Consider the following 15,110-nt stretch of genomic DNA (forward strand, 5'->3'; position numbering starts at 1 on the left):
TCAGCTCGGTCAATAGCTACAGGAGAAAGAGTCTTTTATCTTGCTCGGACCAAAGGTAAACAGCTGCTTAAGCACACATTCCTCTGAGGCGTCAAGGACCACAGTTCCCTCCCACTGACTCCAGCTTCACCGTCCAGCTCCGTTGGCGGCTCTCCGCACCTCAGGCTGACCTTCACGCGTGCAGAATGGAGAAGTCCCAGAATGATGTATTGCAGGTGCCACGTATAAGCCCACACAGGAACAAAGACTCACAGATCCGGCCAGGTGTGCGCCTCCTGTCTGGCTTAGTAAAGGAAATACTTCTGCATTTTTCTCCAAGGGAATGAGGCTTGGCCGTGGTCTCTTTCCACATTAAAAGCACACCGGACCACGAACCCCTCCTAGCAAGTTTTACACGTTAAGCGGAGCAAGTAAACAAAACCCAGTAAGCGTAAGATTCATATGACAATCTTCTGTTCTGGGCTAAAAAAGATCAGTAATCCAAAACCAGACAAAAATGGAAATATAACCTTTCAGGGAATAAATTAAGCAAGAGACATTTCATGCACGAGGTCGTTCTGGGGGGAAGCAGTTCGGTAACGAGGTAGAAATAGAACAAGAAGCCGTAATCACAGGATTGCAAAAACAGGGCCCATTCTTAGCTACTATAAAATAAAAACAAAGTACCCCCGGCAACTTTTTCTCCAGAACACACAGGCAGACTGCCCAAAGAAAAGACCATACATTTTTTTCAGCTGCTTCTCAAGAAGAATGCTTTAAAGGAATTTGGGATATTTATTTACACAAAGCACAAGCTCAGAAAGGACTCGGCACAGTTGGTGCCTCTGTGCCAGCCTACTTCTGAAAATAGCACTTCAGTTAACAGCAAGTCAGTGATTAAGAGAAACAGGTTCTGATGGTCATTACTGAATCATCACGTGGAGTAAATAAAGCGAACTTGAATGTCATTCATTTTACAAGGAAGGCTCTGCCACCCTGGAGATTATGGACAGAGTGAAAGTGGAGCAGAATCACTTCTGACACCGATCGATGGCTAAATTCATGTTTCCTTTTTGTAAAGCCTCTGCTTTGCCTCCTCCTTGCCCACCCGTGTCAGTACTTGCAAGGAGCCAGCCACCTAATTCCCTTTGGCTCCTGTGAACCCCTGCCTTCGACACAAATTCCGAGGCAGACGTCGTGCTAGGCAAAGTCTCCCATTGTATTTGCACAACGAGGCCCCCAGGCACTGTCACAGAAGCGGGGCACGGCTTCACATACAGTAAAAGAATGTGATTTTGGACCATTTTTAATACAATTCAATTCTATTGCCCCAATGTGTGTTAGGAGAAGGGCACCCAGCCTCCCTCTACTGGCTAACACAAAAAACACTGTCGAAACTTGCCTGATCTGTGAGAGACGGGAACCTGGTGGCAAAAGCACATGCAGTGCAACAAGCTGACGGTTTACAATTTTGTTGATCAATGCACACGCATTTTATATGAAGTCTGATCATCTCCCTCCTGTGGAAATGGGTCCTTGGAGATTTTTGAAAACAAGTAATTATTTACCTTTATTATAACAAAAACTTTACAGAGCTCAATAGTGCAACCCAACCCGGACATTCCCTCCCACAACAGTCTAAGCAGAGATCAAACTCCCATTCAAAATTAACGCGAGGTAAACATCCAAATGGAACTCTGCTTTGACAGGCACCCAAAAACACCGTAAAAGCCTTCTCAGTCCCTCCTTCAGCCCAGCTCTTCCCAGGATTTTTCTGTTGAAATCCCCAACTTCTTCAGCACTATTTTTCCAATAATTTGCTTATGGAAAACCATAAACTATCTCAACTGTTCACTCAATTGCACAAATATACAATACTGTTAGAAAACTTACATATCAAACTTGGGCCAATATGGAATACAGTTAAAAAACCACATGTGAATGGCACTGCATTGTTTTTATTTTAAGTGTCTTTACACAATGAAAGATGTTGGAATGCAAGTTGTTATACATTTTACACAAGATACATTGACAACATTACTTGCTTGATTTGCCTTATAAAACTGTTTCTGAAGGTTTTCCACTTATTCCTACTTACAGCAACTTCTACAGTGGGGTAGAAATTAAACAGTAACGAAATATAAACACCACAGAAAATCCAAAACGGACTTCTGGAATTTTAAAAATACACAAGCCTGATGGACAATACAAGTTTTTTGTTGGTTTTCTTTTTTTAGTAACATGGAACAGTGAGACAGAGAAGTCGGGCTTTGAGTGAGTTTAATGCCTGAAGAGAGACATAAGTATCACGCCTATGGAGGCAAGATGAACAAAAACCTTTTTCCTACCTTTTTAATATATACTATTCCTGCCTCTGGAACGGGGACCTGCCTGCAGGATCCCATTTTGCAACTTGAAGCTGGTGGCAGGAAGGGATCACGAGCTGGCACAATACGGAGTTGAAAACTACCCACACAAATTCATGACCATTACTTTCTCTCTCCGCTGTCAATCAAGTGAAAACACTTTTGAAAATTCAATAAGCACTTCATGTAGAATTGAGACACACTAAAATGAATTTGAAAAAGGCCAATTTCTGAACGATTTATATATATGAACATCAGCAGCCTGGTTTGTTCACAAATAATTATATTTTTTTTAATAGAAAAAAGAAGAATCTGTCTAGACTAAAAAAGGTTGGTTATAAAATAGCATAAAAGCATAGGAGCATGTGTCATTATACCGAGGCATATTTTCCTCCTACCAAAACACTTAACACAAGATCACAAAATTAAAGGTCTGTATTTTAAAAGACGCATCTTGGTCTCTAAAGTAGCAGATGCTCTATCAGACAGACGGGATGCCACACAGAAAAAGTCTTAATGAAAAACAGCAAACAAGGGCTGAAACGGCATAAAAACTGGCTAAGCCAGGCAACTGATTGTCTTAAAAAAAAGACAAAACAGACTGGAGAAGTTTAGGAGCACATGTTAAAAACTAACCCTAGATGTTTTATCTCCTAACTTAATTTAGTCATAACAGTCACTGAATTTATTTATAAATGTAGGCCCTCTCTAGGACTGTAAAGGAACAAACGTTACCATATTTTCAGAGAAGATCAGAGACAACACATTCAATAGCTGAATCCGTATTTCACTCTACATACTGTAATTCACTCCTAATTAGGCATCAGTGCAAACCATTGTACCTACCGGTGTACCTCCCACCCCAGATAGCAGCAGCAGTAGTGTCGGCGACAGACTCGGAGTCTGCCTTCTCAGTGGTCTGTGGTTCTTCCTCCTGCATTCTTCTCTGCGTAGTTAGCAATACTACTTGAATTTAGTTCCATACATGTATTTGTGCCTCATGTCAAATTAAAACCACGTACTTGGCATTTCTGAGAAAAGCAAAGATTAATCTTCACCTCAGAAGATTACTAGCTGGGAAGGAATTTTAGCATAAAGAGTAGGCTTCACTTGCATTTAACAATTACATTCATTGGAAGCTGTTGTACCAGTACAGATCAGCTTTTAATTGCTATACAATGAACTTCCTTGAATCCAATTGTGACAGTAAGTAAGATATTATTTCACCACTTGGTACATCACACTGTACAGTATAAAGAAAAGGGTAACATCTTAAAAAAAACCCAACAATCAAACAAAACAAACCACAACCAGACTTCCTATTTTTCACTATTTCAAGTCAGGTGGATTTGCTACACTTGGGGGACTAGTCCCTAAAATTAAAGTGCTTTTCAGAGCATTGGCATCCAAAATCTTGAACATGAGAGACAACTACAAGTAAAATCTGTTGTCGCTATACATAACATATAGCAGCAGTACAGACATCAACACATGTACCCATTACGTGTCTGATTTTTGATACTATCTTGAGCATCACACAATTTAACAGTGCATAGTACCCCCTACCTCCAGTGTACAATCAAATGCTTTAGATTCATTCAGTATTGTTGCAGGTGGTTCCGGACGCCTTGTCTGCATGATCTTCTGTTTGGGATTTTTTATTTCATCTTCCTCTTCAGTCTCACTTTCACAGACATGGACAACTACACTAGGAGTTGATTCTGTTCCTGCATGAAGCTCGTACTTCTCCCCTGAAGAGCAGCAAACAAAAATCATGCTAAGAACATCCCCGAGGAACAGCATTAAGCCACTTTATCTCAAAAACTCCTTAACAGCTGCGGTAACACAATAATCATTTATTCCCATCTCACCTTTAATTTGCTCAACTTCCACACTTCCCCAGACCTGTTAAATGTTTTAAAATAGTCCCCGTATCTGTTATACTGTACTTTGAATACAATCAATCATTTAATTGATATTTAAAGGAAGGGAGGGAGGGATGCAAGAAACTATCGTGAAACACTGAAGACATCAGAAGACAAGCAGCATGCAAATTTTTAAGTGACATCATTTATGCTGTACATTTGTATGACATTTGTAGATGAAAAGCTACAAAAGCATTTGAAAACATTAAACCTCCCGATTCCCTGCTTTTCACAGAAAGCAAACAGCATGTTTCCTAGGAAGGCTCATAAAGAAGTTTGACGATTAAACACAACAAGTACGTATTAGCATCCTAAACAACTGGAGCTGTCCATCTGCAAGAGACCGAACTTTTCATTCCTCTCGTTTGTTACTTAATACTGAGACTATGACAAAATTCAATAAATGGATGTGATGGAGCTAGTATCACACAACCCAGTCCCGTGCTATACTTCAATCAATTAACAAATTAAGTTAAAAAAAGGGATGGATCATTTTATTCAAGTAAGAAACATCACATAAGAGAAACTCAGTTTCTTCTCACAGAAAGAAAGATAAGTAGATAAATTCCCTCGATAACTATTTTTGAAGTTAAGTAACACAACAAAAGCAGGTAAATATACCTACCCGGTCCCAACTTGGAGACAGCACAAAGCAAGTCATAGTTTATCAGGGGAGTTGCATCTTCACTCTGTTTCCATCCAACTGGTGGAGATGCAGGTGGTGATATCAGGAACTGTTTAACAGGTTGTGGAGGAAGGAGGTAGGACTTGTCGCCTATTTCACTGGATACCGGTACCTGAAGACAAAAGCCGGGAGACACAGAATAAGATGACAAATATTAATTCTCTTTTTATTTAGTCTACTTCCCCAATAAATGCATGACCATTCTCCGTATTAGCAATGCTTAATTCAGCCTAGCTTTAAAAATAAAAGTAGTACAGCTTTTGTCAGTTCTTGGTATGACACCTTAGAGAAATGCTGCAGGTAAGAAATTGGTCTATGTAAGCGTTGACAATGCAGCCGTATATGACACATGCAAGCCACTACTCCAACAAGACGACTATGCCGGTAAAGCACCTATTATAAAGAGATCTTTGGACCCACTTATTTTCTTCCAGCACATTTCTGTTTATGTATGGGGGAAGGTGGTTTGTGTCGCTACGCAGCGACTGTTCCATACCAGTCACAACTCTGTAAGCTCAAGCTGAAAAGCAAAACTATCCCCTAAAGCTTGAATTTCTCAATGAGTAAAAATAATACATCTCGGTGTAAAAGAATGAGGTTGAAGGTAACTGCAGATATTTATCACAAATGAAACTCATGGGCAAAAGTGGAACAAAGAAGAAACAGGGACACATCTTAGTGTTCCGTAATACCTGGGCAAAGTACAGCTTCAGCTTTTTTCCATTGAAGTCAGTCTCATGCAGTTCTATCCGTGCTCTTGCTGCTGCCTCTGGATTGCTGTGGTGTAGAAGAATGAGGTTGAAGGTAACTGCAGATATTTATCACAAATGAAACTCATGGGCAAAAGTGGAACAAAGAAGAAACAGGGACACATCTTAGTGTTCTGTAATACCTGGGCAAAGTACAGCTTCAGCTTTTTTCCATTGAAGTCAGTCTCATGCAGTTCTATCCGTGCTCTTGCTGCTGCCTCTGGATTGCTGAAGTTTATCCTTACTCTTCTAAAGCTTTTAAACAACTGGAATGTAACTTGATTATCGTAGACTGTGAAAAGTGCTTCAAATCTTTCCTAGGGATGAAGTACAACCAAACACAAAATGAACATTTTCACTCAATGAAAACACATTTTCCTTTCACTTTCCTCTCCCAAATCCCAATAATTTCCTTAATCGCCTTCTAAACCTGCACATTCCATACCTCCCTCAGTCACCCCAACTCACAAATCCGTATTCAGTTACTGCTTTGTCTCACTGTTTAAATCTGAATTCCAAGAGCACGTTGACATGAACAAGCCCATAAAACTCTTAATACATAAACTGCCACCTAGCGACAGTTACTCAAAAGTGCAGATGTCAACAAAAATACTGGTACTTGCACATGACTTTCACCCAAGCATCTCCAAAAAAAACTATGCAAATCAGTTAATTTTTATATTAGATAAACTGAAGTACTGAGTGCCTAGGGAAAATGTCAAAATTCTCAGGATGAATGAGTAAGACTACTTTGGAAGAGACAAAAATCTATTATTACTAAACAACACTTGTTCACAAAAATAAAAAAATTGGAAAAAAAATCAATCTGTTTTAATTTACTAGTCTTCTGATCTACAAGAGACCTAATGTGCAGATTTTTTTTTTTCCTAGTGTAAATGCACTAGGAAATTTCCTACTGTAAATTTGCATTTACTGTAAAAAGTCAGATTAAAATCAATAGATGAGAAGTATGCAAGCAATCTCTTTTCAATTTTATTTACTATGTTCTGATAATATTCAGTTACACAGAGAGATCTACATAAGCAAATAAGTGGAAAAGGAATACTTTTTCATTAAGAACTCTTTCCAATGACAATAGTTAATTTGCTTGATTCCAACAGACACCGATCTCCTTACAAAAATCCTGTTGATGCCTTCATTCCTGTAAAAATAATCACAGGATGAGGGGCTTTCATTTTAAATAGGACTGAAGAAATTCTTCAGATGATGCCCACGTTAGTTTTAACAAAAATATTATTTTCTTGCGCGATTCCCTCCAATCTGTACAATGTCAAGGTCTTCAGTAAGTCAGAAAACCTGTTCTTTCTGCACACTGGCCAAATTTTGTACTTGACAAACACAAAACTGCAATCTAGTGGATCCACCCTGCAACTGAAAATGATGAAGACAGTGTTCCAATCATGACACTACCCTCAAAAAGGTATTTGAGAAAGAAACAATTCATACTTTTACTCTATCTGAATTTTTCACCTTTTGCTGTTTGAACCAAACTTGAAAAAACACTTTTAGATGCTATGTAAAAGACAAAATTATTAAAAGACGTATGCCAACTCAGACATCTTACAGCTCTTCTGTAAGCGTACCGTGCATTTAACCTACAACACTTAAACAAAAGTGGAAACTGACCGCGTTAAATTCCACAACTTAACAGTCAATTCAACATGAACTCTTAATGTTTAAGTGTTGCTTTAACAAATCAGCAGTAAAACCAGAAATATAGCTAGAAAATGTCAAAAAAATGGATGAAAGAATCAGGGCAGAAACAGAACTTAAGCAAAGTGCTTCCTAAGAATTAAATATACAGATTTCAAATCAATAGTGTCTCTTTAGCCTTTTTTCCTCACCAGAATATTAATCATTACTCACTTATGTGAAGTTTCACAACTGAAAATGCTGAGCATAAAATATTTGTGCCTGCATACAGAACCGGGCAATCTACTTTGTACAGTTGTAACTACTACAAAATCAGGGAAGAGGAAGATTGATTTTGACAGTCTGCTTGCAAGTGCTGCTAGCTTTGCTAGCGTTACCAAATGAACTAGAAGAATGTTGGGTAGCAAAACCGTAAGTGCCATCAAACACACCTCCCTCCCCAAAAAACCCCCAAATCACCACAAATTTTCAAATTGCCTTCTGTTCGTGCACAGACAGCACAGTTTCCATTTGTTTCATTAACTGTTTGCTGCGCATTCAGCCTTTAAGAGAAGACGTGGGCAGATGTAAATCAAGCCATTGAAATGTGTGTCCAGGGGCTGACTAAGCTGAATTGCATAAAACAGATAAAAGCCATATAATGTGTCACAGCACCTCTATTCTTCCGAGCACTACGAAGAAGTCTGCATAGTAAACATTCAATTTATAGATATAATGTATATTTCTGACCTAGTCTAAACTAATGTCTTGGCTATGACAATCAGCTTAGATGAGCCTGCTGACAGTACAATCAGTATACTTTATAAACTATATTTTAAATGAAAATTTTAAATTTGTGGTTAAATTTACAAGCAGTTTAATGTGGCAACTAATTATCCCAGTATCATTGGAGGAAAAGGTAGCACACCTCCCTTGATACACCTCATATGCACGTACATACTGTGGGAATACTTTCATGGAAAAAAGCAAATATCCATTAAAATGACAAATCACATGGAGACACGTGCAAAACAATTTAGCGAGGCAATGTTTCCAGTGCACACTTTCTACACCAGACACACAATGAATTATGGGGCACTGTTTCTGTAGCATCAGAGTTAAATTAGTCCAGAGCATTATTTAATGTTCCATTGATCAACTGATGCTTTACTACCTTCTACCAAGGGTAGTAACCACCAAAACAAATAGAGTGCTCCGCGTTACAAAAGTCTTTTGAACTAGATGCTGATCTAGTAGCAACAATAACAATTTAAATTAGTCATCAGTGAGTGAAAAATTTATCTAGAAAGGGAGACGTCATCTTGCATTTTTTTTAAATTAGATGACGTGATTTACATACTCTTACGCATTGCCTATTTTGTTTTCCAGTAAGAACAGCACTAATATACAAGGCTAGAAATTAACTCTGCTACTGATGTACATAGGCTAGCAACAACTCATGCTCTTTGAAGAAAAGCATTTGACACCAGGCATATAAATAATGGCTAATGATCTGTATCTCATTCTCCCTATAAAAGATAGGAACGAAAAAAAAATAAAAAGCATTTCATCTGAAAATAAGCCACTGAAGACTCAACAGCCTCTTCTGGCACCCTTCTTTCGTACCCATAGGAATACAATTACAACAAACTACAAGAGCAACAGCTCTCACTGTGTAATATCCTCCTTCCTACCCGAAAGGGGATCTGTAAGCTGCTTTACAAACTGTTTATGTGACACCACGTGCACGTTCTCAACCGATCACTGTTCCTTTTATTTTGAATGTACTATGTCCATTTGTTAGGAGCACCGTCTTAGGAATTCAGCTCACAGTAAATATTTGAAAGATTGACTTATATTTAAGTACACCACTTAGGAACTCTGAGGCATAGAGCAGCACTTCCTATGTGACACCCTCAGATGTTGAAAACTTTCCAGCAAAACCGTAGGCTTCGTAAGTACTTTTGTAAACTAAAACTGAAAAAGCCACAGACCAAAGCTTTCGTATCAGCCCCTCCTATTTTCCCTCACTCATGTAATGTACCTAATTATTCCCGATGCTCTTGGAAGCAAAGGGAAAGTACAGATTTGACTGAATACAAATGTTAGCAAGCCAGAGAAGATTTAGTTTATTATAAGGTCTTTATAAGCCACTTTCAAGACGTTCAAGTCGGAACACACACCCTGCAAATTTATAATACCCTTAACAGAATCCTTGCCTTGAAATAAAACATTTACATTTGCTTTCAGATTTTATTTAAATCTGCCCTTGGATTTGGTACCTTGGATAAAGAGAAAAAAAAAAAAATCAGAAGAGCTTTTCATGGGAGAAGCACTGTATACCCATTAACAATTTCAAATGCCAGAAAAGTGTAGTATTATCTGCTCTTGGGTAACTGTACTCATTCTGATCTGAGCTTACCAGGTAAACACTTTGGGTTGTTTTTTACCCCTCAATTATAATATGCAGTAATACACTGAAAATCCAGACAAAAATGTTCAACAGCTGTATCTATACTTACAATACTATACCCCAAATATGCCTCCCTCTACCTTACCTTTTCCTCCTGTACCTCAAACACAGCTTCATGAACACTGCAAGCAAAGAGCGAGGTAGGCAAGTCACTTAAATCCATCATCTCTTCCAAATCATCTTCATTTTCTCCAAAAATCATCTGTTCTTCCTCTTCTTGGTCACTGCTGTAGAGGTCTGACTGGCTGTCACTCCAGGACTTCATAGTATCTCTGAGCATCATTCACCCAAAGCAACTCTTCTTTCTGTTCCAGTTTCTAGTAGGGGTCTGCCATTCCAAAACACAAAATCAAAACAGAATGTGAAGATACCACATCTTCTCGCTTTTACTGGTTTTTTCAGGCAAATAATTTTACAAAAAACAACAGAAATTGACATGAAACTTGTTCTCTCATCCACAAAACAGAAGCACTGTATCCCATTTCTGTAAAGGGTATAAAGACACTGCTGTTCAATCTATGAAAAGGAAGATAAAGTCACTCTGCCAAGTAAAAGAAACTTCTCCTCCCTTTACTCTGATATAAACCAAGAACTACACTACTGTTCTAGAAGCTTTTCTCCATGACGCACTTTTCAGTTAATAGCAATTTCTTATTAAATAACTTAAAAGCACTTCCCAAGTAATCAGAGTAGTCTTGTGATATTTGAAGAAGTATCTTGATTTCATCAATGGGAACACATGTATACAGCAAAGTTAAATTGTCTGTCCAAAGCCTCTCCAAGCCAGTGGCAGATACAGGAACAAAACCCAAGATCTCCTAATGTGAGGACATTTCCTTCTCCTAAGCCCTGGAGAATGCCTTTCCCATAGGTGAGAGAGTATCTATAGCCTTGAGTAAACACGTCAAGGGAGGAAAAAAGTGCAAACAAGCAAGAGACTAAATAAAATACTTTAGGTAACAAACTAGTTTTTACACAATAAAGAAGATTTTAATAGAGCATACCTTTTGTCACCTATCGCTGCAAAAATCATGAGGACTTTATCACACTACCGTATATTCTAATGTAAATGATCGAAAACATGTAACTGTACTCTATCTAGATTTGGAGGGGGTGTTAATTTGTGACATAACACTAGAAAAAGGTAAGTAAATATATAATGTTTCATTGGCAATGATCTCATTGGAATATCTGCTTCACTAGCTTATGCTTTTGAAGCAGCCACTGAGAAATGCCATCAGCTGAAACCAATATGCGTAAAAAAATCCATAATAAATCCATGCTCACTCCTGGGAAAAGGTTTAAGACAAGTTTTCTAATTAACACCACCCAAACACTCTCAACACTTTGTACTTAAGGAGAAATAGCATGTGAAAATGAGGAAAAAAAAAGATTTAGTACCTGTTTTATGTATTTACAAACTGCTTTGACACACACACAGTGTGAAGTTAAATGAGTTAAATCAATGTAACCTCAGTGTGGACACATAAAAGCTGTCTGAAGCAATGTGTGCACATGCACACATAACCGCACCAGTTCAGTGTCGCACCTTTAGTCAAACCATTACAAAGCCATGCATAGACCTGGCTAAATTTTCCCAGCATAGCACGTTCCAGAATTTTCACAGGAAACACTCCTCAGCATCACAGAAAGAAGGATGTAAATGCAAGAAAACACGTAGCTGGTGGAAACGTAATTTTTCGTGCTCGCTGATTCATGCAAGAAGGAAAGAGAAAAGGAAAAGAAAATACGCCAACACAGTAAAAACAAAAGCCACCATCTGGCTTGGCAGCACAGACTCCAAGAGAGTTCTGGGCTAATCAATCCAACATGCAACAGGACACAGACACCTACAATTAAGCCAAGATATGTGCAGACGGAATTGCGAGCAGTATGCTAGCCTTATCCTGGTTTTGGTCCTACCTCCCAAGCATCCCCGTCAGAGAGGAGTATGGGTCACAATAAGAAACACCTAACCCACACAGGACTGCTCCAAAAAACCTGCTTTTCTGACAAATCAAAGAACGAGGAGACTTGCAAACAAGGCAAGAGGGCAAAACTGGCACAGAAAAGGGAGAGTTTGGAAATGTTGGCATGTAAATTCAAAGTCTTTAACGGTGAGTAAGACAGGAAGTAAGGTAACACACAGATCAACATAAAATTTGGTCAAGTTGGCTGCATTATGAAGAGCTTTAAGAAGTTCAGGCTGTCTGAGCCTCATATGCTACAAAATGAAGTCGACAAAGCAGACTGGAGGGAGGCAAAGGCATCAAGAAAATAAGATTAACGGAGTGCACAATTACTGTGACTTACACTGTGCCTGCAGTAGTACTCCTCTCTTCATTCTGTTAGCACTGTGGAATCAGACATCACAATTAAAATGAGAGAGAATTTAATCCATAGATTAATCAACTGAATCCATTACTCCTCCTTTAAAGTTGTTATCATCTATATGTCATTTAAGGAGCTGCAATCTGCAGATTACTGACACCAAACACTGCAGTGACCACGGAGAAGTTCCTCCGTTTGGTATGTTAGCACAGAGGAACAGCACTTCGGGAAAAAATGAGCAGAGAGACGGACAAAATGAAGGCAGATCTAGGTTTTTATTTACACATATAAGACACCTGAACTCTACATTTCTGGCTAATATTCTGTACAATGAGACTTTCTGTAGGGTCCTTGAATAGAAACCATCTTTTACACACCAATGAGACAAGTATGCAAATATGTGCTTGAAAATAAAATAAAACTGATACTGTTAAAAAGGACAATACAAGACACTTTCTAAAACACCAACTTAAAGACATAAAGAATGCATTGTGGGGGAAAAAAAAAAATCCCAGTTTTTCCTTCTTTTGCCAAATTTGGTTAAAGTAATTCAGAGAATTAAAATTAAGTTCAAAGTTCCAGCATGAGGAGGCTCCAAAACTCTGAAACTGTTATTTTGTATTTTGAAAAAAAGACATCCATGTTATTTCCATGCCTGTTTGGTGTAACAGAATAGGGCAATTTCATAAATGAAAAGGTGACAACATATAAAAGACGGAGCAGTAAAAGGCAAGAATGATAGCCAGGTAAACACTACAATTAAGGAAAGGCCTTTGCCAGATCAACTTAGGAATTGGAGAGGGATCAATAACAAACAACTGAAATGTTTGCAAACAAATGCCAGGAGCTCAGATATCACAGAATACCACACACACTGTAAGAGAGGATGGGAAGAAAAAAGAAAGGAAAAAAGCCAACAAAAAAGCCACAAGACCTAGCTTCTTTTATGATTTAATTTATGTAACATTAAATGATTTCAAGTAACCTATGAAGTAGACAGAGATAAAGTGATGGCTGCAAGGTCACTATGATTTTCACCACGCATGAACTGGTCACCAGAAGTAAGCGAAACTGTCTAGTTAGCATCTTAACATTAAAGGAATTAAACCTGCAGTTCCCTGCATCTTTAGCCTTCTGCATCCTGATTCATTTCATCCAGTTCCATGTGAAACAGGCAATCAACAACTACCACTGTCTACCTGTGTATTCCCCACCTTCAAAATGCACAGAAATTAAAACAAACTACCGAGGCAGGATTGCTCAGAAACAGAACTGAGACGACAGCCCTGGTGATCCTGCACTGTAGGCCTGTCTTGTGTTCACCACAAAAGATCTTCCCTGTAAACCTTTTACAGCGTAAATACCCTTGATACGAGGAAAATACTGCTTTTTGCTCAACAGCAATTTGTGGTATTATGAAACACACCGAATTCTGCATAGGCATGCATTACTGCATAAAAAAGATGCTCTTCAGATTTGTAAAGAAGTTTAAGAATCCTGATGGAAAACACACAAACCTGGCTAGGCACACTACACCCAGCTTTGCACACAGCAAACAGCCTCACCGGCTTCAAGTTTCATTACATACGAATTCATATGTAACATTTAAATACAGCAACAAAACGTTTTACTGTAAGGTATTTTCTGCTCTATAAAAAGGCAGCGGGTCTCAGATGATGTGTGTAAACGATACTGGAGAGCTGGGGCAGTTTAAACCTCTCCATCGCCATGAAGGAGATCATATTTTTTTCTCAACTAGTTACAAAAATTGGATTACCAGAAATCATCTTATTCCTTTAGAGAATAAGAGTAGAAACTTGTACACTATTCAGCTGCAGAAGACAATGCAGTTATTCCCTTGAATTCCTGCAAACAGTCTGAAGGGAAAGTGATTTAACAGACGCAATCTTAGTCAAAGTTAAGGAAACATTTCAGCAACAAGATCAACAGTTATGTATAATTTACAGTACGGCATTTCTTGCTAGTATAAAAACAAAATCTGAAAAGCTTCTGTAGAGAGCACTGAACTATAACAGCTACTTCAATTATATTTTGTTTTTTAAAAATTAAGAATGCATCACAGTTCTAATTTTTTTAATCATAAACCTACATGGTTAATTCTAATTTTTTTCCACAGATTACTTGTTTTTCTCGACTTCACCCAGATCAGTATCAAAACACCGTGGTTACTGACCAATGCAAGAATATCCAATAGCTTCCCTGAAATAAGGATGAGACAGGTAAGACTGATGTATGAACGTTAATTAAGAAGTACTGTTAGAACTAGTACTGCGAGAAGTGGTATTTTAACAGATTAGGCAGAACTATTTTGTTGTGCGATTATTAGAAAGCACCAAAATCAGAAGAAGAAATACTCCAAGCTCGACAGGTACACCGATGCGATTATCAGTGCAACGGCCAAACCGCTCTGCTTCGGTTTCCCCTGTGCAAAAAGAGAGTTACTCCACTTACCTCCTTGGAAAGGCGAGCAGTACCTGTTCACAAGATAGTCTGATACGAACGGAAACATGCAAACGCTAGTCATTTGTTACAATCAGCTGATTCTTACAGTAATATCAACTGCAATAAACAATTCAAAATTATAAGCAAATTCATTCTGTAGACAACTGACGACACTCGTTGGCAAGCTATTTGATAACTCGCTCCCTCTTAAGATTTTAGATTAAATGGCCTTACACAGCAGGACTAAAAGGATCCCAAGAACTAAAGCCACTCGGATACGATCTTTAACTAAATCCTTTGTTTTTCTGAGTACTAATACCTGCCCATCATTTAAACACCAGGTGACAGGCACCTCTGAAACGCTTAAAAGCAAACTCTTCAACTTCACGCAAAGCTTAAGGTCTTCCGAAATTTAAGCAAACTGCGGACATGCAGCTTCTGCCATCGAGAGCAGGTGGAGGCAAAAACTCGCCCTGGGATTTTTCT

General features: G+C 38.5%; 1 protein-coding gene across 2 annotated transcripts; it reads right to left on the minus strand.

Moving 5' to 3' along the window:
- Positions 1–1,882: 1,882 nt before the first annotated feature.
- On the minus strand, positions 1,883–10,153 carry RCAN3 (RCAN family member 3). Of its 2 annotated transcripts, XM_009276234.2 has the most exons (5): positions 9,916–10,153; positions 5,923–6,021; positions 5,648–5,722; positions 4,896–5,067; positions 1,883–4,096 (listed from the first exon to the last, which is right to left on the minus strand). In XM_009276234.2, the coding sequence occupies exons 1-5, from the start codon at positions 10,111–10,113 to the stop codon at positions 3,888–3,890; spliced, it is 753 nt and encodes a 250-aa protein (XP_009274509.1). In that variant the 5' UTR covers positions 10,114–10,153; the 3' UTR covers positions 1,883–3,887. The 2 variants fall into 2 exon arrangements, with proteins under 2 accessions (XP_009274509.1, XP_009274508.1); XM_009276233.2 differs by lacking the exon at positions 5,648–5,722 and having other exon boundaries at positions 5,848–6,021.
- Between the last annotated feature and the right edge of the window lie 4,957 nt (positions 10,154–15,110).

This window comes from Aptenodytes forsteri, unplaced genomic scaffold, assembly GCF_000699145.1.
Source record: "Aptenodytes forsteri isolate BGI_AS27 unplaced genomic scaffold, ASM69914v1 Scaffold321, whole genome shotgun sequence".
NCBI lineage: Eukaryota > Metazoa > Chordata > Aves > Sphenisciformes > Spheniscidae > Aptenodytes > Aptenodytes forsteri.

Coding starts and splice junctions, on each gene's coding strand:
- RCAN3 (XM_009276234.2), bottom strand. CDS start 10,113: ATGATGCTCAGAGATACTATGAAGTCCTGGAGTGACAGCCAGTCAGAC. Junction 6,022..9,915: donor TTGAGGTACAGGAGGAAAAG/GTAAGGTAGAGG, acceptor CTTCATCCCTAG/GAAAGATTTGAAGCACTTTT. Junction 4,097..4,895: donor TGTCTCCAAGTTGGGACCGG/GTAGGTATATTT, acceptor GCTGCTCTTCAG/GGGAGAAGTACGAGCTTCAT.